Source organism: Primulina tabacum, chromosome 5, assembly GCF_025594145.1.
Source record: "Primulina tabacum isolate GXHZ01 chromosome 5, ASM2559414v2, whole genome shotgun sequence".
Lineage (NCBI taxonomy): Eukaryota > Viridiplantae > Streptophyta > Magnoliopsida > Lamiales > Gesneriaceae > Primulina > Primulina tabacum.
The window spans coordinates 9387269-9414586 of record NC_134554.1 but is presented as its reverse complement, the minus strand read 5'-3'; the positions used below and the strand labels follow the sequence as shown (position 1 = coordinate 9414586).

Here is a 27318-nt window from a genome sequence, read left to right as displayed (position 1 = left end):
TCAGCAATGTTCAACTCGTTTAAATATGGATTGATGGCTACATGTATTAATTATTTTTTTAAAAAAAATTATCTTGTTTATTATACACACGTGTATTTGTCAAGGGCTAATCAAGAAAAAGACACCCGCAATCGATTGAATGGGTTTGCAAGTACGGTTAAAGAAAGATGTGAAAATCCAAATGAGATATCTAACATTTATCAAACGGGCTTGAAAAGTAAAAAGATTAAAAAGAAAATTAAATATCTCCCGTAGGTTGGTTTCCAATTGCACTTTAACCCAAATGAATATCAGGGATCACTTCCCATAAACCAGTCTTTAACACGCTCGAGACATGATTCCTACGTTAAAAACCTGCCACATAAAACTTCATCTCCACCTTATAAAAAAAAGACCTGCTACTCCTTAAAACTTTGAAACCTTCAACTTCATAAGCTTCTCTTTCAATATTTATGTTGTTTTCGCACAATTGAAGCAACGATGGACGATAATTTTAGAGCGTTTGGGATTTATTTATGTGGCACTGTGTTATCAATCATCATATGTGAGTATTGTTGTCTAGAACAATGTCATGCAGATAGAAAGACCTGTATTGTGTTCTCTTTTCCCGTCCTTTTATTAAGTGAGGTATTGTTTTTCCATGAAAGATTCTCTTTGTCCATTCGTCAGAAAATTCTATACTTTGAAATTAACTTTCTCTACTAATATACTTCTTTTACAATAGCCCAAGTTACCTAATCTTTGGATCACGCTTCGAACTTCTAATTGTAAAGATTAATTATTAGACCGGGAAGGACATGTATTATTGGGTCGAGCTTTGCCAATAGTTGTTATGCCTCTACTAATGATAGCAAAGTAACTTTAGTATTTCAAATCATACAACAACTCAAACGAGTATTTTAATATGTTCAATTATTGCACATAATCAGACATTAAGTTATTTATGATTCTTTATCTTATTATTGCAAATGAATATATGCTATTAGTAAGAATATATTTGTTTGGTACAGTTTATAAGTTATAAGCTCTCAAATTTTGTTTGATATTTTTTTAATAATAAAAATAAAAGATCTTACAAGCTAGCAATCAAAATAGATTTTTGACACCTTACTTGATATCTTATAAGTCGACTCAATTTTTTTTGAAAATATCTTATTTAACATTTTTTTTTCTAAAATATCATTATATATTTTCTTAAATTCCCACCAAGTCCTCCAAAATTTTTTGATAAATTTTAACTTTAGAAATTTACTTGAAAAAATTAAATATACTATTAAATATTTATTTTTCCAAAAATATCCATTTTTATAAAGTACAAATATTAAATAGTTTTATCTTTTAAATATAGAATATAGATTTAATATTTATATAAAATTTAAAACTATTTTCACACACAGATATAACTACTTACGTTATCTTCATAATATTATATATTTTTGGTGATCTTAACAGTAAAAAAATCTTATAATAATAAACATGTCGATATCTTTAAGTTGTTTAAAATAAGTTCATCTAAATATATTAACTATTTATTTTCATGATAAGATTATTAGATCAATATAAAACAATTTATGCCAAACACCCTTTCACCCTTTCAACATATAAGAATAGCCTGCGGCTTTGTGCGGCCATGTTAACTTGAAACACAAATCAATTATTTTAAACTGTGAATCTGTGATAATGTGTTGTACATATAGTATGCACCATTTTTTGGCTGTCTTTTTTGCTGAAAAACAGTATTAATATATTAATTAATTAATTAAATAACAACTGAATTTTTTCGGCGCCCCCTTAATTAAAGACAGATACAACAAACATTTTGTAAATCCATCGTTAGTCGTTAATTGTAAAATGTTCCTTATTGTAATGAGCAACAGACTTGTAAAATGTTGTCGTCGTAAAATAGCAACCGAATTTGCGCCAAAAAATTCAGTTATTTTTCTTTAATGACGGATTTTGCAAAATCGGTTGCTGATCAATTAACAATAAAAGAGTCGCAATTAATTTTTGGACGCCAACAACAATAAGCATATACCTAAAAACAATCAATACTTTCTAATAAACTGATTACACAAGTAAGTCTGACATTGTCTTATAAAAACAATATTTTTTCATGGATGATCCAAATAAAAGAACTGTCTCACATAAGACCGTTTCACGGGACTTTTTGTGATCACAGGATGGTGGTCCCGAGTATATTACAAAATGTAACTGGAAATCGAACCGGTGTAGACCATTCTTTACTGCACTGTAGTGGTATTAACTTCAGGATGTTGTTTTTATCATACCAAGCATATCAAGGCCCTTGAGTTGCTGTATGTGGGTGGTGGTTGGATTGAAGTAGCTATATGTATTCTCAAGGCATGGCAATGCATTTGAGAAAGCCGGAATGACAAGACATTGGGTCCAAATGGGATGAAAAAGATGATGCATCGGAGGCTATCAGCGACAAGTCCAGGCCACACTAAAATGCGTCAGCAGGCTTGTTAAAACATGAATAAGTTTTTTTTTATACGGAGAGCTTTGTGAAGGATCGTTTGGTGATTTGTAATTCGAACACAAACTTATGTTAAAAAAGGAATTATCCAGTGCTTGGAAGTCGAACGATTAATATTGAAGAAAATGGACCGATGCCAAAGAAGTGGTTGGCCTCACTCTGGAGGGGAAACAGCTAAACCACCCTACGTTTCTGTCTCTTCATCCTGGAAACTGTTTCAATGAAAAAAGTTACTCTCTTCGTTTGACTGGGATCTCAATCTAAAATCAATCAAGATCAAAGAACAACAAAAAGGAAAAGGAGATTATACCCAAACTTTAGCATGGCGACGTTGCATGCCTGATTTGTTTGGTTACCTAAAACAAAATCATTTTTTTTAGAAAAATTACACATAAAATTTATTTTATTTGTGCGGCAGATTATTCTGCCAGCCTCCACATCCACCACAGCGGCACTGCGGCAACCATTCCCCGGAGAACAGCGTCTTTTTTCTGCCGGAAAGGCAGAATGGCCGCTGGAAACACCGCTTTTCTTGCTCTCTCTGTTACAATTAAACATAAATTGTTGTTCGTGTGAATTTCTAACAACAGGATGATATATTTATAGGAAGCAAATTAGGGCTTCACGCGTCTGTGACAAGATTTATAATTTTGGTAATCTAATTATCTTCTTTTCAATAAGATTAACAAAATAAGATATAATATTACTCATATATTGCTATTATTTAATTAAAAAATCTTATGGAATAGTATTCAACTCTTAGAATATTGTGTAAACATTCCATGTATTTGTGATATAATTATATGTTTTCGATTGTTTTTTAATGGATGGATTTGATTTTTCCACAATTAAGAACACAATTGTCAATGTTTGAATAGAGGTAATTCAAAATCACTAAAAATAAATTTATTCAAACAAATTAAATGAAATTAGAATCATGAATTGGTATATCATAATTTTGAATTAATTTATCAAACCAAATGCAATCTTTTAATAATGATGATGAATTGATGATGAAGATTTTAAAATATCCCATGTACTATAATGTATCTTAAAATTTTATTCATGTTATTGAGGTCATTAACTAGAATAATTATTATATAGTATAATACCAACAAAAAAAAAAACAAAATCATTTTCTAAAAATTAAAGCATACATATCAATAGCAAATCTACTATTTTTTTCAATGATAACAATTGCAATCTATATATTCTTTTTATTTCATGATCGTGTTGGCATTTAATTCCATTTTCCTTTTTTTATTCGTCAAATTTAATTCAATTTTTCCTTGTCATTCATCTTGTAAAAAGGTCTTTTGGCTCATGGGATGAGATAAGCAAGCATTGACAAAGTACGGATGACAAGCTATCATTTACAAATGGAAATATTGTAAGATGAACCTGATGATAAAAAAAATTTGAAGAGTCATAAACATAAAATTTGAATCAAATTGATTCTAATCTAAAAATACAAACGAACTGAATAAAACAAATTCAAATTTGGGTTTAAAAAAATGAAATTACCTTTAATCAGAGAAGGGATGAGGTATGACAGCTATGTGTGCAGCTACAGATGTGTAATACAAAGAAATATAAATACATACCCAAATGAAGAAGAAAATGACAGAAAAATTAAAAATAACAGTAGTTGATGGAGGTGGCGGAGAGTTGGGGGGATGGCGACGAGTGTGGATGGTGGGGCGGATGACGGCGACGAACACGTGAAATTGAGATTTCTAGGTCTTGAGCGAGTGGGCATTAAAAGAGACACAACGCTTATATATCAGTCTCAAATTAGAGATCAAATGATAATTTCGGGTTCTAACTAGCGACCGAGCGTTTGAAACTTGGTCGCAAATTTTTTAAAAGTGTGAACGGTTTAAGATATAATTTAATAACTTCGGTTTCAATTAATTATAGCCCGGTTCTTTATCGGGCTCTAATTCCATTATAAAATCATGTTTTTATTGTAGTGACATATAAATGAATAACATATTGATTTAGTACTATAATCTTGTGTAGAAATTGATTCAATTATGAAACGAAACAATTATGAATAATCAATTAATGTCTTATCATCTGCACCAAACGATTTTCCGTGTTTTTATCGTAGTGACATATAAATGAATAACATATTGATTTAATCTTGTGTAGAACTTGATTCAATTATGAGACGAAACAATTATGACTAATCAATTAATGTCTTTTTATTTGCACCAAGCAATTTATATTATAAATTAATTTATGTTATTTATAAAATGAAATAAACCAAAATATTGATTGATTTATACACATTTCTCTTCTTTTTTTCTTTTTTCTTTTTTTTTTTTGTGTTTTTTGTCTGAATGAAATTGACTCATCAATGGAAAAAAAAAATTGTTCATAATTTTAAATTGAATACATCATACTTTAAAATCGACCAACTTGTCTAAATACGTACAGTTAACAACAAATACTAGGCATATATATCATAAGGTCAAGACTTGATTTGCTGACTTGAGGAGATTGTGGTGCCAACATTGGATTGATCTTCATTTGCATTATTTGCACCATTTTATTTTATTTTTTGAAAATATTATTTGCACCATTTTTAAGGTAGGAATTAAGACCGGCATGGATTCATGTCGTCCCATTCAGGAATCGCCACACATGCTAACATGTATAGATCAGAAGGTTTGATGGCTCATATATCCCTTAATAGATCGTTTGGTTCGGGAGATGGTCATGATAATTGAAAGATAAGCATGATATAGTTTCTTTCAATTACAATTGTTGTCAAATTTTAGCAAAACCTGATATCATACAAGGAAATTGAATCTCATCATTCATACCAAACAGTGTGATGCGTAAGGGTTTTAGTATTTGTCCCAACGGGTTGGCTGATATATTAATTTATTATATTCTTGTAGAAAAGTTACACCATAAAATTTATTTTCTGCATAGTTGAAGAAATTGCATCATCATTGGCGGCGACAATGTTGCATACATTAATATATACCCCAGCTTTACATATACAAACGACCACAAATAATTCATCCATCTTCAACATCCCATATCAGAATCGTCGAAAAAGGTTGAAAAGTTCTGTCGTCATCTGCTACCATTGAGAAGCTTCTGCCAAATTACTTTGGTTTGGCTTTAAACTTCAATTTTTGCATGGAAAGTATAGTCGATCTCTTCCCCGGATTCCTTGTTTTCCGTGTCGAGCGAACGAATTATTAGAAATTATATTAACACATGGAAAGTGAACATGATCTATTGCAACACAAGATTACACAAATTCGTTGATGAGACTCATGGTGCCTCATGCATGGTTTATTGGTTACCTGAGAACGGGAAGGACGAAAATCCAATTTTCAGAATAAATACATATAAAATTTATTTTGTCTATGCTTCCATCCTGCTGGTGTAAGGAATCAAGTGGAGTGGAGGGTGAAGCAGAGACACCCTCCTTCGCATCCACCACGGCGGCGGTGGCACTGAAGCTTCCATTCCCTTAAAACAAAATTGTATCCTTGTCGAAGGAATGGCCGCCGGAAGCTCCGCCTTGCTTCCTTGGTTCTGTGTTGCAACTGAACATAGATATTTATGAGAATTTCCAAGTACTACAAGAACGACATATGGATATAGCAAGTAAATTTCTGAAAATGTTAGGGTTTCCTATCAGTACTGTGTGGCGGTGATAAACGGATTTATAATTCGGGATATATAATTCTCTCTTTTTTTTTAAATCAAGGTTAAGAAAAATAGATATGTTATTACTTATATATTTAATAATTGGTTATATAATTATAGTAGGTCTATTATAAGACAATCTCTTGAATATTTAATTATTTGTGAGATGAGTCAATTCTGGCTATATTTACAATAAAAGATAATATTTTTGACATAAAAAATCATACTTTTTCAAAAATGACTCAAATAAAATATTGATCTCACAAAATTGATCCTTCAGACCGACTCACGTGAGCTTTTGTGATATAATTTTTAGTGAAAATTAACACATGTAGTGAATCACAACGAGAAATTAAAAAAACACATAAATCTTGGGGATTATTCAACTTTTGTTACACGATTATGTGAACTCTGTGTGTGTATATATAACTAAGGAAAAAATTATATCCTGAACTTGTCTAGAGGAAGAATTCGATTTGAGAAATAATTTTTAACTTTGAATTTTGATAATATACATACAACTGCGTAATCTGATAAGAAATGAATTTAAATTCCACATAAAATAAATTTATCCGAATAAATTGAAATGCATTTTAAATCATATATTTAGAATCCACAATTTTAGATTTCTCAATTGAAATGCACTCTAGAAACTTATGTTAAAAGAATATCCTCATCACTCAAATTTTTTTATAAAAATTTAATATTTGTCGTTTTAAAATTATTTTAAGTTTAATACATGAATAAAAATTAGTCAAAATTAATGTGAAGTTGGTATACTCAATAAAACAACCACCACCATAAAAACAAATGTTAGTGCTTCGATGAAATATGAATAAAATTGAAGAAGAAACGAAGTAATTGCACTAAGATTTGTTAATTAGATTACCAAAATCAACGTAGCTCTATTTACATGTCCATTTTTGTTAATTTTCAAATAAGTTATAATATTACACATTATTCTTGTGTAATTATTTATTTTTGAAATTTGGGTATTTAAGATTTCTAAATTATCGCAATTGGACTCAAATATTCTGTATTCATAGCGTATCATATTATTATTGTTAAATATGTTCTAAAACAACATATGGATTTTTAATATTTGAGTTTATTGTTAAAAAGAAAAACCATTGTTTGATAAAACAATAATTATAGTCAAACATTTTTAAAATCGCATTATAGTCAAAGATTTGAATGTCACATAATAGTGAAAAAATATCGCTATAAAATACATAAAAAAATGTCTAAAACAGAAAATTTAAGCATCCGTTAAACTACAAAAAATAGTACATTGTGACATATATCCATCACAAAAATAAGAATATATTAAGTTTTACTTTATATCACGTATTTAAGCCTCAAATCCACCAACAGTTCCAAAGGAGAAATACGCCTTTATAGTCGGGTTTTTAATCAATTCTTACTGTTTGTTGAATTTAGGATTCCTGCATTCAATTTTATTTTCCTAAAAATCAAATAGGAAAAATATCAAAATCAGTCTTTACTATTTTTCTTCGTCTTGACGATATTAAAGAATTGTCTACGATCTCCAAAACAATATTTACAATCTATAAAAAAAGTTAGATTATAAATTTTTTCTTTCACAAATCGATTACCCAAATTATATCCTTATACGCCACTCTCGCATTTTAAGGCATGGCCTCGATTCGAGCTAAATGAAAACGTGAACAATACCAACTTCCATTCTTTTCTTCATGGGCAAACACCAATTATTTTAGACACGTTGAGAACCATTTCTTTTCTTGAAATAACTAAGTCCTAAACGTTATACATTAGCAGATACCACACACTTGAGCTAAAAATATTCAGGCTAAACGAGAAAATCCCACATCATTAGAAATTCGAATTACATTTTTAAAAATTTCAAACTTCAGCTTCCCATAGCAGCAAAAACTGTGTGCGCTTTCAACTTCGATATTTGGGCGATGAATCAAAACACTGGCGTGGATGTAAATCGTCCCATTCGGGGATCGGCACAACTAACGGGAAATTGTCTAGAAGCCTGGACAGTTCATCTATAAAATTGATGCCATGTCTCCCGTGCCTGAGGGAACAAGTAAAACAATGTACTAGACTAAATTATTGGGGAAAAAAATGAATATCTATTGCAAAACAAGACTGACCAAAATCCATTCATGAATCAAGTGACACAGTCGGCCATAAATGTTCGATGCCATTGACATTTAACAGCAAGAACCCCAAAGAGATGATACTTACCACCAAACCAGACCCAATGCGTAATGGTGCTACAGAAAAGAATGCTTAGCAAAAGAAAATGAAAAAAAAAAAAAATACATCGAAATGGCTAAAAAAGGTCACTTTGTCGTGAATTGCAAAACCAAAAACTAAATTTCAATTAGCACAACCAATTCCACAACTTGAATTGTACCAAAATCCTTCCTAGATTGCCTATCAACAATTTCCCGGTAATAAATAAAAATTAATATCAGTAAATCATTGTTTTACCTTGCAGAAATTCTGATTCCATCGCCTCTAAATCCCCAGCAGCATTATTTGGGGTGGCAATCACATGATCACTAGGAAAAGGTTTAAGAGTTGATGTGACCATTTTTGGTGATTGCGTGGATGGAAGGCCTAAAACTACCTCGTTTGGGCATCTATTGAAGCCAAAATTAAGATAATTTTCTTGAACTGGTACCACAGGCAAAAATGAATTTGGTAAGATCTGTTTGACAGAAGGCATTGTAACCAAAGTGGGTGAAGAAAGTAATTCGTTTGAGGCCATCAATGACAAGGCCACACCACCATTGTTGTCTCGAGCAAACGTCAAATCATTAGCGGAGTAAGATTTATCAAGCATGTTCGGTAAAGGATCATTTGGTGATGGTGACACGACCGAATTGGAGAAACATAACAAATTTGGATCTTGGGGTTGAAGACTTGAAGTGAAGCAAAAAGTGATGAAAATGTTGGTAATGGTGAAGAAGTTAGGGGCTGATTTATTTGACACATTTGCTGAGGGTGGTGAATCTCCAAACTCGCACGTCGGCATTTCTTCAATTCTTATATTCCAGTAATTCTTGACCTCGTTGTCTGTTCTACCAGGAAGCTATATAAATGAGAAGAAATTAGTAAATTATAATGTTGAATCCTTTACTGCACACTGATGAAAAATTAAACCACCAAAATAAATAAATAAATCATCCAGACCAAATTAATAACCTGAGCAGCGATGCGAGTCCATTTGTTACCAAGTTTCCCATGAAGCTCAATAATAAGTTCTTCTTCCTTAGCAGAAAATGCGCCTTTCCTCAGATTAGGCCTCAAATAATTGGCCCATCTGTTTCTACAGCTTTTTCCTGATTTATCTAGTCCAGATCTCTCTTGAACAGAATCCCAGTTTCCCTCACCATGTTTGATTACGTACTCCTTCAGAATCTTATCTTCTGCTGAAGTCCATGGCGTTCTCTTTAGCACATGTTCGGTTTTTCCAGATGTAGATCCTGAGCATCCAGATCCGTCGAAAGCCATAAACCTCAATACCTCTATTTGTTCTAAAATAGAAAAAAATTGATAAACTAAAAATTGGGTCGATTTAGATAGGGGAAAAAGGAATTCTTGTAGAACGAAAGTTGAGTTGAGAATGGTGGTCGTGAGAGTATAAAAACCCTAATGGGGCTTGTCTAATTTATAGGCAAAAACCTAGCGTTCCGCCCTGTTTGAATACTAGTCTATCCACGTGTCCACATGAACAATAAAGCAGCCTAACAACCAATAACAGGCAAGTCAATAAACACTTTTGTTGTCTATACATTACAGCGCTTTCAAGTTTTTGAGGCAATTGGTACCCTCTTTAGATTTTGGCAATCTTTGACACAATCATAATGTATTCACTCAATAATATCATAGTAATTCGATACCAACAATTCACCAGTTGGACGTGATGTGGTATTCTCTCAATCTCATTTACAAAGATGTCAAATTAATGAACTATCAATGATACCATTTAATAATTAAAATTAGCTTTGTACGAGATTTACTTACTCAAATCAGTTTAATTAACATAAAATAGAAGTGGACAGAAAATTAAATACAAAGTGACAAAAGATTTATCATCAACGAAAAAATTAACCCCCCCTCAAACCTTCATGCCTGAGTCAACCTATAGTTCGTATTTATATTATCTCTAGCTGGTGGCATTTTATCCCAATGGAAAAAACAGTGTCCTACATCTAATGCTTTAAGAAAAGGACTAAATCCCCAAGTCCGACCAAAGTGACTCACACGTGCCATCTGCGTGTATGAACCATATTTTGACAATTATATCCACATATAAAATCAATAAATTAAAAAATGATGGCTTATTACATAGATCATCTTCTTAAAACCCCCAGATTTTTTCAGAAATTAAAAGTCTCCCTTTGCAACAAAAATGACAGGTTCTGCTAAGGCAACATGGCAAGGATAAGATGCACAAAAACAATCTATGGACCCTAAAAAATATAGATATCTAATAACCTTTCATTATGTTGACACGCCTTTTAAAACCAAAAATTCATTGAAGGGGGTCACTATGTTTGAGGGTAAAGATTAGAGCTAACAAAAAAATTATAAAATCAAAATTTTAAATCAGTGAAGATTCAAATGTAAATAGATATGATTATTGAATTATAGAAGGAAAAAATACTACGTGCTAAATAATTAATTCTTTTTACCAATTATTCGTACAGATTACTTCAAAAATCTTATTAAATCATAGCACAAAAAATGTCAGGTTACTAAAGTAATAAAAAATTACTAAATATACATATAGAAAAAAATAGTTTGGGCAGTAAAATTATTAAAGTAGCAAAAAAATTACTAAACATAATATGAAGGGCAAGAATGATTTTTTATCTTTTAGAAACAAGAAAGAGAAACAACCCATAAACTACTACAGGGGGGTTGTTTATGTTTATTGTTTCTTCAGAAACCTCCCAAGTAGAAATATCTACTTGTTTAATGATTCTAGAGAAAGAAATAAATAGAATTAATCTGTTTGTAAAGCTCCCGAACAGAATCCATACACAACACAAGAAATGGTCCTTACCAACAAAGCCCATTAAATTTTTTGGAACTAATAAGCACTATATTTACCCAACAGGTTCTCAAAACAATAAACCAATGAGATAGCAACATACGCCTGGCTACTTCCCGTTCACCAAAAACATGTACTTTTCCATTCACCAAATTCCGGGGAAAAAAAATCACTTAATTTTCCAATTCCAAAGTCCAACTTTGATTTAATACCACAAATAATTCTTTTCTGAAAGCATATTCAAGAACAATTCAAGACCGTGAGAAAATCATGGAAAGAGGGCATCAAGTAAAATGAGCAGTTATAATAGTTTAACGGTAATTTAATATACACTCCAAAGTACAAAAAAAAGGGCATAATTCATAAAATGGGAGTGATAATGAAAAGGAAGAGGGTTTACTTCATTGTTGGGTGACCTGCCTCCATATTCTTTCCTTGGTTTCTTTATGGGAGTGAAACTGAAAAATCAAAACAAGTTAATCGTTACATAGAAATGTGGTGAGAATATATGGAATCACGATTCAAGCAACAATTTAGATATAAAATAATCAGTGTGACTGAGCGAGAATGAAGCAATCACAAATGTTTCGAGCACAAAGAATATTTATTAACCGAGTACGAATGCAGCAAAGCAATTAATTCTTTACGACCAAACAAGAGTGATTCCAAAATATTGCTTACTTTACATAGAAGGCTAGAACACAATGTAACGCGAGAACATCAATAGCATAATATTAATTCATTATGGCATTACCATCACTGATAATTATCTTTGTTGGAGATTATCTTTCTATTAATTATCAAAAGCATTATTGTCATGGCTTGCAGAACATGATCTAAATTTCATGAACACCGCCAATACCAACATCTTGAATTACAATAAGTTCTATCGTATATGTGAATATCAAGCATGTTAAAGATCTTTTGGTAATCTACATTTTAACTTAGGGGAGATCAGGAGAAATACAAATAATTTGGATCTTGGGGTTGAAATGAAGTTAAAAGAGATGAAATTATGGTCATGGTGAAGAATTGGTGGCTAACGTTCATAGCATGTCCCATTAAGGTAAATTATCAAACCAATATGTTGGTGTCTTTTAAATTTGGTGTTTCCATAAAGCTGAACAACAAATCTTTCTTTCTCAGTGCAGAATGCATCTTTGTTGGATTAGGCCTCAAAAGGTTCGTCCTTGTAAGTCATAGCCAGAGTTCCCATAACTTGAACCCCTATTCCCTCCACGATGCTCTTTCACAAACTCCACCAGGATATCATCTTCAGATATAGTCCATGACCCTTTGTTAGCCAATGCTTGTCCAATGTTTATTACAGTCTTAACATAATTCCCTGAGCTTCCAGTTCAAATGAATCCATCAAACCAAGTACTTTTAGCTGTCATGGAAGAAAACTAATTTAACGAATAAAACCTACATGTATTATTGTACGACCAAAATTCAACTGAAGATATGGGAAATGTAAGAGTATGAGATCTCTAATGGAGCTTGTGACAATTTATTGGTGAAATCTATCACCCACAGGGCCACAATAAGAGAGGAATGACGAACTTTTGAAGCACTAGGTTGTAAGACCACCAAAACACAGGTATCGTCAACATATAGGAATGATGACGATTGGATAAGAAGAAAACAATTTGAGAATCTTATACCCACCATGATTTCCTTGAATACATGCAATGAAGGTTCAAGCGAGGGTTGATGAAAAGATGCTAAGTGAAATATTTGCATTTATATTATCATCTTAATTGGTACTCATGTTGTTATTCCAGATCAGTTTTATGCGTTTTGGGTAGTTTTTTGTGTTGTTTGCATGAATCAAGTTAAGAAGTACATATTGTTGCAAAGAAGAAGTGAAATCGAAGGAAAAAGATGAGCTGATGAAATGGAACAAAGTCCAAGGCAGAATGAAGAGCGCCTCCGTGCCTAAAAACCAGCGCACCTGCACTGGCCAAGCAAAATTGAGATTCTGGAAAGATGTTATCGCGCACCCGCGCTGGGTTTTTGGCGCGACCGCGCTGACGAGTGGAGAAAACATTCATTGAGGCAGAGATTCAAATGCCCCACACTCCACATGCAGATACAAGCGCCCCCGCGCTACCGTTGGAGCGCGGCTGCACTGTCGAGAGGACCAACACACGTGAGAACAGTGAGAATAGCACGAACACGCCCGACATAGAGCACACTCGCGCTGAGAGTCGTGGAGAACATGTTGTCTGCGGAATTTGGAGATTATAAAAGAGCCGCACCCTAGCAGCCGTCAGGAATCACGCATCAGAGGAGACATACACGAAAATACAAAGAGGAGAAAACCAGAGACAAGATTTGTGAGCAAAAGAAGCATGGTACGAAAACGAAAAATGCAACTTCCGGAGACGGAGATCATGTTGGACTTCAATTTCATCATTCTCTTCTTCTCAAATTCTTAGTTTAATGCTGGGATTGAAAACATTATTTGTTTTAATTACTTATTCATTATATTGTCTAGAGAAACGACGTGGTTTGACTTAAAACTATGGTTTTGATCTTTTTTATTTATATATTTGAATTCTTCGTATAGTTTTTTCTGAATTGTTAGCATTCAATTAACATATCACTAATTGAATCGTTATATTTATATGAAGTTTATCCCTCAAGAGAGGAGATTTTAGAATAGGACCGTAGGAAAATACATAATTGGTATTTATAGAGTTCGAAAGACCTATAGCTCCATTGAATTCATCACAAGAATTATCTTGTCGGTTATATTATTTGATAATTGATTTTTAATAGAAATATTGGAGTCAATATTTGATAATACATTTTTACGTATTACATAGGAAATGGATATTGAGGAAAGATTAAGAATTCTAAGCTAATAAATTAGAAGAATTTATGATATAGACATTGATAAAAATTAAAAATAGTAGATAGTTAACTGAAATCGAACCTCTAGCATTTATCTCCAATTGATTTTTCTCATTATTAATCTTTTTTTCCGTTGATCAATTTTGCAATCTTATTATCTAGTATAAATCTCACATCTGATTTTCTGGACAAAGTTAAAATTTTTTAATTACAATACTTAATGTAAGATTAAATTACTCATTCTCTGTTTGACGATATCCGTACTTAATCAAATATTAAAACTTGACGCAGTGGGCTTGGAGCAAGAAATAACGCATCAAAGGAAAAGGCATCATGACTTACTAGAAGATCCATGCGTAAGAAATTTTATCCATTTTGTCACACCGATATTGAATTAAAATTTGCCACACTTTCACCCTTACCTTGGAAAGAAAACTAAAACAAGTTGCTAGTGAAATCCATTTTACTGATAGGGACACTTTTACATACCTCGGGCAAAATATTGTGAAATTCTATAATATATAAATCAGACCAAATATCCAACTAGAATGGCTAAGACAACTTGTAATCATGATCAAAAAACAATACTCTTGAAAGTGAAGAGGAAGTGACAAGGGTTTTATAATTATTGCAACTTAAAATTTAAAACACGACATGGATTTTGTACGTAGATGTGTGATAACAGCACAGCATTTGTGGGGGCCCGTGCTCCTGATTAATCTTTAATAACAAAACAACCAGGATTTATTAATGTAAACAGCGGAAGCGATTAAAAATTTTCCTTTTGGGCCAATAGAAATTTCGACATGACCTTCACGTAAATAGGACATCCCAAAAATTTCCAAACCACACAAACAACATTTATATACTCCGAAATAAAGTCATAACATCAATTCACAACCCTATAGCCGCACTGGCCAGGACTAAACACATATAGAGCCGGCAAGGCTCGATCACACAACTATCAATACAAAACATCGTAAAAATAACAGTACAGCTACACGGAGCATCTCCCCGGTAAATGTATGACTCCATAATATAGTATATATCTGGGAACTCTCAATCACAATCCAACTACTGGGCACCGCTACCTGACGCTCCACCAGACGCGTCAAACCCTCCTAGATAACCTGCTATGGCATCAAAAACAACCACAGCATAAAAAGAAACGAGGGGTCGGGCCCCAGTACGACGAACCAGTAATATTACGACAAATATAACTGACATGAAATAAAATCAAGTAAAATGCAATGAAATGCAATGCAATGCGTGTCGGTAACAACAAAATAATGGATACCAAAGCGGAGTCCAAATGAAACGCATCAGCAACAGTAACAGTGGCCACCCGTGCCAGGACCTGCAGCAACGTAATATCATGCCGCCGCTCATCCATGCACGTAGCATCGAGGGTACGGGAGCGACCCGCTCAGCCCTCATGCAAGTCACCAGGAGTGCTAATCCTACCCACCCACTCCATCGATGACGCAACAACTCGATAGATCAATATCAATAGCAATCAAAGGAGTCAAGGCTCGAAATGCTATGCCACAATAGTATCAACTCAAATAAATGCGAGAATGCAATCACGTATTCACAGAAACACATAAGGCACACCACAACTCATTACAAAGTACTTAACGTCATTTCACATCATATAGAAGTCATAATAAAACAGTTCATGCGTACCTCAACTGGACTTTAATTTACCACAAAATATCTTAAATCCTCAAGAAAGTCTGGTAAATGCCAACTCAGACAAATCACCTGAATATTAATTTAAATGGTCTTATCATCATATAAAAATTCCAGAACTATTTAAATTCACTAAAAATCCAATTTCAATAATTTAGGCCTTTTAAATTTCTAAATTCTCAATATTCGACTAAAATACCTAAAATCAATTATTTCTATTTTATCGTCGCAAAATATTCTTTTTAGCTTTAAATGACGCTAAACTAATATTTAAGCGACTGCGATAAATTCTAGGTTCACCACACTATACCTCCAACTTGCACAATTCCGGAACCTACAACAATAACCCAATAATTAATCAATAATGATACATTATTTGAGTCGAAATTGAATTAAATTCACGTGAGCAACAATTCGCACCGAAGTAGCTTGTAATCCGAACAACAGTGGCTGAAACCGAGCCTCAACCAAAGCTAACCGGCAACAGACGGCAAACTCGCCGGAGAAGATGACCGGAATTACGCTAAAAACAGAGAGTTCTCGAAAATTTGCAAAAGTGGTATCAAAAGTAAGCTTACGACATAAGGAACAAAACCCCTCAATCAATTTTTTAGTTTTGAGCGGCGGAAGACGGCGAATTTAGCGGTGACAGAGGCGGCGTTTTTCGCCGGGTTTTCGGAAATCACGATTTCACCTAGCAAGAGTGGTATCAATGGAAAGCTTACGTCGAGAGCTTTCCAATCGTATATTTACTTGAATTTTTTGGCGACCGGTGCGGCCACAATCGGCGATCAAAGAGGCGGCGAAAATGGTGAAAATGTTTCGACAGAAGGTTACGGGTGAGGAGAGAGAAATCGGTGATGATGATGATTATTATTTCTTCTTTTTTTTTTTAAATTACTTATTTATTTATTTATTATTTATCCTTGCTTAAACTTTGGGCTGGGCTTGGGGTGTACGTGCTGGGCTCTCACATTCTCCCCTACTAATAAAAGATTTCGTCTTCGAAATCTAGTATACACAATTTATACAAAAGTGGTTTACAAACATTTACCACTGATAGTACATAGGGAAATCAGAATACATGGAATAATTTATTACATTTTCAAACAAATGAGGCCAATCCTGACGCATCTTAGCCTCTAATTCCCATGTAGCTTCTTCTCTCCCATGTCTACTCCACTGCACCATAACCAGTGAAATCGTCTTATTCCTAAGTTGCTTTTCTTTACGATCAAGAATTTGCACTGGATGCTCAACATAGCTAAGGGAACTATTCAACTCCACCTCTTCAGTCCTCAAGACATGAGAAGGATCTGGCTCGTACTTTCGTAACATAGATACATGAAACACATCATGTATCGCAGACAAACTCTGTGGTAAGTCCAAACGATAAGCCAAAGTGCCAATCCTCTCAACAATCGCATATGGACCAATATAACGCGGAGCTAGCTTCCCTTTGCGCCCAAATCTCATAGTACCACGAAACGGTGATACTTTCAAGAAAACCTGATCGCACCGAGGTAGCTTGTAATCCGAACAACAGTGGCTGAAACCGAGCCTCAACCAAAGCTAACCGGCAACAGACGGCAAACTCGCCGGAGAAGATGACCGGAATTACGCTAAAAACAGAGAGTTCTCGAAAATTTGCAAAAGTGGTATCAAAAGTAAGCTTACGACATAAGGAACAAAACCCCTCAATCAATTTTTTAGTTTTGAGCGGCGGAAGACGGCGAATTTAGCGGTGAAAGAGGCGGCGTTTTTCGCCGGGTTTTCGGAAATCACGATTTCACCTAGCAAGAGTGGTATCAATGGAAAGCTTACGTCGAGAGCTTTCCAATCGTATATTTACTTGAATTTTTTGGCGACCGGTGCGGCCACAATCGGCGATCAAAGAGGCGGCGAAAATGGTGAAAATGTTTCGACAGAATGTTACGGGTGAGGAGAGAGAAATCGGTGATGATGATGATGATTATTTCTTTTTTTTTTTTAAAATTACTTATTTATTTATTTATTATTTATCCTTGCTTAAACTTTGGGCTGGGCTTGGGGTGTACGTGCTGGGCTCTCACATTCTCCCCTACTAATAAAAGATTTCGTCCTCGAAATCTAGTATACACAATTTATACAAAAGTGGTTTACAAACATTTACCACTGATAGTACATAGGGAAATCAGAATACATGGAATAATTTATTACATTTTCAAACAAATGAGGCCAATCCTGACGCATCTTAGCCTCTAATTCCCATGTAGCTTCTTCTCTCCCATGTCTACTCCACTGCACCATAACCAGTGAAATCGTCTTATTCCTAAGTTGCTTTTCTTTACGATCAAGAATTTGCACTGGATGCTCAACATAGCTAAGGGAACTATCCAACTCCACCTCTTCAGTCCTCAAGACATGAGAAGGATCTGGCTCGTACTTTCGTAACATAGATACATGAAACACATCATGTATCGCAGACAAACTCTGTGGTAAGTCCAAACGATAAGCCAAAGTGCCAATCCTCTCAACAATCGCATATGGACCAATATAACGCGGAGCTAGCTTCCCTTTGCGCCCAAATCTCATAGTACCACGAAACGGTGATACTTTCAAGAAAACCTGATCGCCAACCTGAAATTCTAAAGGCCTACGCCTTTTATTAGCATAGCTGGCTTGACGATCCTGTGCTGCTTTCATTCTTTTTCTAATCATTTCAACCTTCTCTTTCATTTCTTGTATAAATTCTGGCATTGACATCTGTCTTTCTCCTACATCTTCCCAGCATATCGGAGATCTACATTTTCTACCGTACAAGGCTTCAAATGGTGCCATTCCGATGGTTGCTTGGAAGCTGTTATTGTAAGAGAACTCAACAAGTGACAATGATTCCTGGCAACCACCCCTGAAATCCATCACGGCTGCTCGCAACATGTCCTCGAGTGTCTGAATGGTCCTCTCAGACTGACCATCTGTCTGTGGGTGATATGCAGTACTCATCGCCAACTTTGAACCCAATGCTGATTGCAAACTACCCCAAAACTTCGAAGAAAACCTGGGATCACGATCTGATACTATGGTTACAGGCACACCATGCAATCTCAGCACATGATCGATGTACATTTTTGTCATTTTCTTATAAGTACAAGTACGATCATAAGGAATAAAATGGGCTGATTTAGACAATCTATCAACAATCACCCAAATCGCATCACAACCACGATTAGAACGAGGTAGGTGTGTCACAAAATCCATAGCAATGTGCTCCCAATTCCACTGTGGCACTTCAAGACTATGTAACTTACCACCAGGTCTCATTCTCTCAGCTTTAACCTGTTGGCACGTCAAACATCTAGCCACAAAGTCAGAAATCTCTTTCTTCATACCTTCCCACCAGTAATGGGATTTCAAGATATGATACATCTTTCTGATTCCAGGATGAACGCTGTGTCGACTACAATGAGCTTCTCGAAGTATAGCTTCTTTTAGGTCTATCAAATTTGGAACCACAAGTCTACCATTATAGCGTAGACATCCATCAGAAGCAACACTGAACTTGTCTGATTGACCTGTCTGAGTCAATTCTTTCAATCTATGAACATGTGGATCAGTTCTCTGTGCTGCTTTGATTTTAGAAACAATCTGTGGTTCAACTTGTATAGATGAAACTATAAAGTAGTCGCCCTTAGACTGATAAGTCCATCCTGAAGTTCCCAAATGCTCATGAACCTTTGAAATAGTCAAAGATGCCAACATTTTAGGCTGAACCTTTCTGCTCAAAGCATCTGCAACTTGATTCATTCGCCCTGGTTGGTACTGAATCTCACAATCAAAGTCCTTAAGTAATTCCAACCATCGACGCTGTCTCATATTCAAGTCGGACTGTGTGAAAAGATACTTCAGACTCGTGTGATCAGAATAAATCACAAACTGTTCTCCGTACAGATAATGACGCCATATCTTCAATGCAAACACAATGGCAGCTAACTCCAAATCATGAACTGGATATCGAGTCTCATGTGGCTTCAACTGACGAGATGCATACGCAATCGCTCGTCCATTTTGCATCAAAACACAACCCAGTCCATTTAGGGAAGCATCTGTACAGACAACAAATCCACCTGAGCCTGAAGGCAAAGCTAGCACTGGAGATGTGGTCAATTTTTTTTTCAAAGTCCGAAAACTAGACTCACATTCTGCAGTCCATACAAAACGTCGATCTTTCTGTGTCAACTGGGTCATAGGCCTAGCTATTCTAGAAAATCCCTCAATGAAACGCCTGTAGTACCCAGCTAATCCCAAAAAGCTTCGAATCTCAGACACATTGGTTGGTTTAGGCCAATTGATAACAACTTCAACTTTACTAGGATCAACAGATACTCCTTGTGCAGATATAATATGGCCTAAAAATAAAACTATGTCCAACCAAAACTCACACTTAGAAAATTTGGCATACAATTGCGCTTCTCTGAGTGTTTGGAGAACTAATTTCAAATGTTCTTCGTGTTGTTTCTTTGATCTGGAATAAATCAAGATGTCATCAATAAAGACGATAACAAATTTATCTATGACTTCCCGGAACACACGATTCATTAAATCCATAAAAACCGCTGGAGCATAAGTCAAACCAAACGGCACGACTAGGAATTCATAGTGTCCATAACGTGTCCAAAATGCTGTCTTAGGAACATCTTCCTCTCGGACTCTAAGCTGATGGTATCCGGAACGAAGATCAATCTTGGAATACACAGAACTACCCTGCAACTGATCAAACAAGTCGTCAATACGCGGCAAAGGATACTTATTCTTCACAGTAGCCCGGTTTAACTGCCGATAATCGACGCACATTCTCATCGTTCCGTCTTTCTTCTTTACAAACAATACTGGAGCTCCCCAGGGCGACATACTGGGTCTGATATAGCCTTTCTCCAGTAAATCCTGTAGCTGTTCCTTGAGTTCTTCCAACTCTGTTGGAGCTAAACGATATGGTGCTCTAGAAATAGGATTTGTCCCTGGCATTAATTCAATGCTAAGATCTATTTCCCTTTGAGGCGGAAAGCCTGGAATCTCATCAGGAAATACATCTGGAAAATCCTTGACAACGGGAATGTCTGAAACTTTCAATCGTTCTTCCCGTGTTGCATCAAGAGCATAGATCAAAAATCCTTCATTGCCGATTGACAACAACCTGAACATTTCCATTGCAGATACTAATGGAATTCGAGACTGTGAATCATAACCATAAAAATTCCATTTGCTGCCACAATATGGTCTAAATCTGACAACTCCATGGAAACAATCCACAGTGGCTCGATAATTTGTCAACACATCCATACCCAGAATACAGTCAAAATCAGTCATGGCTAATTTGATTAGATTTGTTATCATAATATTACCCTCAAATCTAATCACACAGGTCAAAACTATCTCACGGGACATCAAATATACACCGGAAGGAGTAGCAACTGACACAGTATCCAACAAAGGAATAGTATCAACCTCATGCTCATCAACAAATGCAGCAGATAAAAATGAATGAGATGCTCCTGTGTCTATCAATATGCGTGCAGGATAATCAAAAACATAACAAATACCTGCAATCACTCCTCCTGGTGCATCCTGAGCCTGGTCCTGAGTCAAAGCATGGACTTGGGCTTGTTGTGGCCCTGGAAATGGCTGCTGAATAGGACCTCTGGGAGGTGGGTAACCGGACTGCTGAAATGATGGAGTAGGAGCATATGGTCTAAAGACTGGTCCACGGGGAACTTGACCAAGCTGCTGTGGCTGGAACTGCAGTCTCCCTGCATTAGGACATACCCTGGCGTAATGTCCAACCTGACCACAATTATGACAAGTCCCCTGAACTCCTACACATTGGGAACTAAAATGTCGACCACCACATCGATCACAATGCACAGTGCTAGACGACCCAACAGAACCTCCCCCTCGTGCGCTGCCTGAACTGGAAGAGCTGGATTGAGACTTCTTCTTGAATTGCTTTCCTTTTACTTTGTACCTCTGCTGTTTGGGTTGTTGGTATGACTGTACAGGCTGATATGGAGGTAAATCCACTGGCATTGACATACTACTTCCAGATCCCTGAGAAACAGATGATGGACCTGGTTGTGGGTCTCCTCTGAGCAAACTTGCTTCAATTTTCTTCGCCTTTTCCACTGCTTGAATATACGTATTAGGCGATCCAGTCATTACCAAAGTATGAACAGTCCGCTGCAACCCGTGCAGAAAACGTGATAGTTTAGCCTGATCATTCCTGGCAACATGTGGAACATAGGGCAAAAGAGCAGAAAAATGTGAAGCATATTCCACCACTGATTTGTTTCCCTGCACCAACTGATTGAACTCTTCTTCTTTAGCAGCATAATATGATGGTGGTGCATATTCTTGGGTAAAGTGAGCACGAAAAGCATCCCAAGTAATAATTTCACCAGAGTCCTTCATTGCTTCCTCTGTGGCTTCCCACCAGAGTTGTGCTCGGTCTTTAAGTTGGTAGATGGCAAGCTTCAATTTAATATATTGGGAATACTCCAACAAATTAAATAGATGATTTATACTTTTCAGCCAGCCTGCTGCTTTTTCTCCGCTCTCGTTGCCAAAGAATTTTGGAGGACGTAATTCTTGAAACTGAGAAATTATTAACTGCATTCCTCCAACTTTCTGTGTCAGCTGTTCCACTTCTTGCTCAATCGCTACATGTCTAGCTCCAGGTCTTTCAGGTCGAGGAGGTTCTTGGTTCACTTCTTCTTCAACATTTTGAGCGACTTGTCCTCGAGGTCGACCACGTTTACCTCTAATGATATCTGCAAGTCCTCGAACATTTTGCGCCTCAGATTCTTTCGCTATTTCTTTTCCTTTTCTACCTCTTCCCCCAGGTGCCATTCTGCAAGACACGAGGATTAAATCCACAGGCAGATAACAGGTAAAAGAAAGTTATAGGCAATTTCGAAACTACATACCATGCCTAATCAGCTAGTCGTTCTAACGCATGTAAATTCAAGCAAATCACACCAAATAATTCAAATAAGAGCAAATAGTCAAACACATGCACAATCATGTTATTTGTGTCTAGACTCAAGTGCCCTAGACTCTAATTCGAGCATATCCCAGTTACGCTCTGATACCAACTGTCGGGGGCCCGTGCTCCTTATTAATCTTTAATGACAAAACAACCAGGATTTATTAATGTAAACAGCGAAAGCGATTAAAAATTTTCCTTTTGGGCCAATAGAAATTTCGACATGACCTTCACGTAAATAGGACATCCCAAAAATTTCCAAACCACACAAACAACATTTATATACTCCAAATAAAGTCATAACATCAATTCACAACCCTATAGCCGCACTGGCCAGGACTAAACACATATAGAGCCGGCAAGGCTCGATCACACAACTATCAATACAAAACATCGTAAAAATAACAGTACAGCTACACGGGGCATCTCCCCGGTAAATGTATGACTCCATAATATAGTATATATCTGGGAACTCTCAATCACAATCCAACTACTGGGCACCGCTACCTGACGCTCCACCAGACGCGTCAAATCCTCCTGGATAACCTGCTATGGCATCAAAAACAACCACAGCATAAAAAGAAACGAGGGGTCGGGCCCCAGTACGACGAACCAGTAATATTACGACAAATATAACTGACATGAAATAAAATCAAGTAAAATGCAATGCAATGCGTGTCGGTAACAACAAAATAATGGATACCAAAGCGGAGTCCAAATGAAACGCATCAGCAACAGTAACAGTGGCCACCCGTGCCAGGACCTGCAGCAACGTAATATCATGCCGCCGCTCATCCATGCACGTAGCATCGAGGGTACGGGAGCGACCCGCTCAGCCTTCATGCAAGTCACCAGGAGTGCTAATCCTACCCACCCACTCCATCGATGACGCAACAACTCGATAGATCAATATCAATAGCAATCAAAGGAGTCAAGGCTCGAAATGCTATGCCACAATAGTATCAACTCAAATAAATGCGAGAATGCAATCACGTATTCACAGAAACACATAAGGCACGCCACAACTCATTACAAAGTACTTAACGTCATTTCACATCATATAGAAGTCATAATAAAACAGTTCATGCGTACCTCAACTGGACTTTAATTTACCACAAAATATCTTAAATCCTCAAGAAAGTCTGGTAAATGCCAACTCAGACAAATCACCTGAATATTAATTTAAATGGTCTTATCATCATATAAAAATTCCAGAACTATTTAAATTCACTAAAAATCCAATTTCAATAATTTAGGCCTTTTAAATTTCTAAATTCTCAATATTCGACTAAAATACCTAAAATCAATTATTTATATTTTATCGTCGCAAAATATTCTTTTTAGCTTTAAATGACGCTAAACTAATATTTAAGCGACTGCGATAAATTCTAGGTTCACCACACTATACCTCCAACTTGCACAATTCCGGAACCTACAACAATAACCCAATAATTAATCAATAATGATACATTATTTGAGTCGAAATTGAATTAAATTCACGTGAGCAACAATTCGCACCGAAGTAGCTTGTAATCCGAACAACAGTGGCTGAAACCGAGCCTCAACCAAAGCTAACCGGCAACAGACGGCAAACTCGCCGGAGAAGATGACCGGAATTACGCTAAAAACAGAGAGTTCTCGAAAATTTGCAAAAGTGGTATCAAAAGTAAGCTTACGACATAAGGAACAAAACCCCTCAATCAATTTTTTAGTTTTGAGCGGCGGAAGACGGCGAATTTAGCGGTGACAGAGGCGGCGTTTTTCGCCGGGTTTTCGGAAATCACGATTTCACCTAGCAAGAGTGGTATCAATGAAAAGCTTACGTCGAGAGCTTTCCAATCGTATATTTACTTGAATTTTTTGGCGACCGGTGCGGCCACAATCGGCGATCAAAGAGGCGGCGAAAATGGTGAAAATGTTTCGACAGAAGGTTACGGGTGAGGAGAGAGAAATCGGTGATGATGATGATGATTATTTCTTCTTTTTTTTTTTTAATTACTTATTTATTTATTTATTATTTATCCTTGCTTAAATTTTGGGCTGGGCTTGGGGTGTACGGGCTGGGCTCTCACAGCGTTAGACATCCCATACCCAAAAAACGGATCATAGATTGTGCATGCACTCGGGTGATAATGACACGACTTACAATTCAACTCTTGTCAATGCAATTTTAAGTGGAATTATTTATTCCTCCGAACTACGATTAATTTATTATGTCAAAATTTATATGTGTTTAAGATTTCCATCTGTTTGCATGTTCAATAACATATTTAATATCAAGATATCAATTAAATATAACAAGGGACTAATATTCTAGCTATGGAAACACTTTCCGGAAAATAAAAACAAACAAAACAATTATTTTGCGCCATTTATATTCCAAAATTTACGTGAAGACTACTACTTCACTAATTTCGAATTTATTAAATAGACCGTGATCAATAAATTATCATAATTCAAAACCTATGATGCAATTGTTTGACGTATTCGACCCAACTCATGTATCAGAATATAAAACAAAACAGAACAGCAGATAACAATAGGCTCAATTAATTCCATGGGACTGATTTAAGCCCCAAATAACGCAAAATACTGGAGCGAGATCCAGATTAGGGCATTATAATCCATTCAAGGGTCATGAGTGGCACAACCCGCAAGAAAGACCTTAAAACATCTGGCATTTCCCCGAGGGCAGAATACATATTTCAACCCAATCATTTTAGTATTACCCAAAAATGTCCATCCATTCTTGTTCCCGAGATTGGTTTTATCCACCACCATAAACGACTTACTTTCATGAAAGATCAGGCTATCCATTTCAGATGTACAATCACAAAACTTTCGAGCTCCAGTTTTCAAAAAAGTACACATTTTTTAGAAACGGTGCTTTAAAAAAATCATAAAAGCCCGAAGAGAATGACTGCCTGGTTTCGGTAATCCAATTGGAAAGAAATAGGTCGGGACAAAAACATCCCAAAACAAAACAACATCACCCAATTATAAACCAAATCTCTAAAAATCATCTTAATCCCTTTCTTTTAAGCAAATTGTTTCAAATTCGATTCCAAGCTCAAGAACAGACAGAATGCATAGCACAAATGTAATAGCAAAAGGGTAAAAGAGACGGTACCTCAACTTTCACCAGAGATTCACATGGGGGACTTAGAACCCATACCTAAGGTTTGGTTTGTAATTCAATTTTAGAAAAATTACACATAAAATTTCATTCCTTACGGGTGCATACAGCGCCGCCAGTCAACTGGAGAGAGGAGTCCAGTAAGGCCTTGTGGTACCAGACTCCACATCCCTGGGACCGGCGGCGCTGCTTCCGACGCTCACTTTCCCAAAAGGACACCCAATCGGTCCAAATGGAGTGGCGATGACGCCGCGAGCTCTACAAAGTTCGCCTCCCTCACGGCGGCAGCCGAACATAAATATAACTATTTATTTTCTCATAATACTTATATTTTGTTTTTTGTTTTTTAAATTTAATTGTATTATAAAGGTATTAATTTTTTAACAAAAATGTCTTAAATTAAACCAAATTATTAATTACAAAAAATATATTTCCAAGAGACTGATAAATATAAAGATTAATATATAAAAACGAGGAATCATAATTTAGATATTTTATATTTTTTGTTCATAAAATTCCTGATTGAAAATTAAAGTAAATATAATATGAAATGTAATAATCTTATATTTATATAGGAAGCTCTTGGCGCAGCCTTCTGTATTTAAATTTGATTGTTAAAGTATCTGGGAATTTATATTTTTTAAAAAAATATATATCTGAATTTAAAGAAAATCCACAACTAGCTATATTCATCATTTAATTTTTTTATACATCCTTTACAAAAAAAAAATTACAAATTCATGTGGAATCATTTTATATGTTGCATGAACATGAGCAGTTTTAATTTCTTTTAAAATGGGAAATATACCAAGTGATTTCTCTTGAGTAGATTATCTGACTTATTATACCATTTTGAAGTTCTGTTGACATGTTAAAGTTGATTTGATAATGATATATAAATAGGAAATCACAAAAGATCTGAAATATCAAATGAAATTAGATTTAACAACCAAAAGTATCGTTTCAATATAGCAAAATGTCATTATATTAAATAAGATAATCATGGTATATGTGATACAATCGATGTATAGCTATCGAAGAGTTTAATATAATGGTCAAATATTTGAAATATAAATTTGTGGTAAAAGACTTGGAAAAAAAATAAAATTATGTCTAGAATTATGTGTTGAATATTTCATATAATGTCCATAAGTTATAGTCAATTGGTTGTTTGTCGACCATTTGATGCTCCAAATACCATTTTCACCAACTTGAAGATGGAAAATTAAGTATTTGGCCTTGAAGTAATGTAGCACAATTTATGCATCATATTTCATAAATTGCACATGTGAGGCATAACTCTTCTCCAAATCGACGAGTTCGATGAAAATTGAACGAGCTCTTATTATTATATATTTTCTTTTGTCGTGATCGGTGTTCCG

General features: G+C 35.4%; 1 protein-coding gene and 1 long non-coding RNA gene across 3 annotated transcripts; both read right to left on the bottom strand.

Moving 5' to 3' along the window:
- Nucleotides 1–2196: 2196 nt before the first annotated feature.
- Nucleotides 2197–4268, bottom strand: LOC142544715 (uncharacterized). The gene is made up of 3 exons (XR_012820089.1): nucleotides 4022–4268; nucleotides 2808–3038; nucleotides 2197–2709 (listed from the first exon to the last, which is right to left on the bottom strand). It is a non-coding gene; the product is annotated as an uncharacterized LOC142544715 (long non-coding RNA).
- Nucleotides 4269–8064: 3796 nt separating this feature from the next.
- On the bottom strand, nucleotides 8065–26241 carry LOC142546291 (uncharacterized). 2 transcript variants are annotated; one of them, XM_075653928.1, is made up of 5 exons: nucleotides 25931–26241; nucleotides 11632–11689; nucleotides 9377–9708; nucleotides 8660–9263; nucleotides 8065–8237 (listed from the first exon to the last, which is right to left on the bottom strand). In XM_075653928.1, exons 3-5 carry the CDS (start codon nucleotides 9683–9685, stop codon nucleotides 8209–8211), a joined length of 942 nt encoding a protein of 313 aa, XP_075510043.1. In that variant the 5' UTR covers nucleotides 9686–9708; nucleotides 11632–11689; nucleotides 25931–26241; the 3' UTR covers nucleotides 8065–8208. The 2 variants fall into 2 exon arrangements, with proteins under 2 accessions (XP_075510043.1, XP_075510045.1); XM_075653930.1 differs by lacking the exon at nucleotides 11632–11689.
- Nucleotides 26242–27318: the final 1077 nt, after the last annotated feature.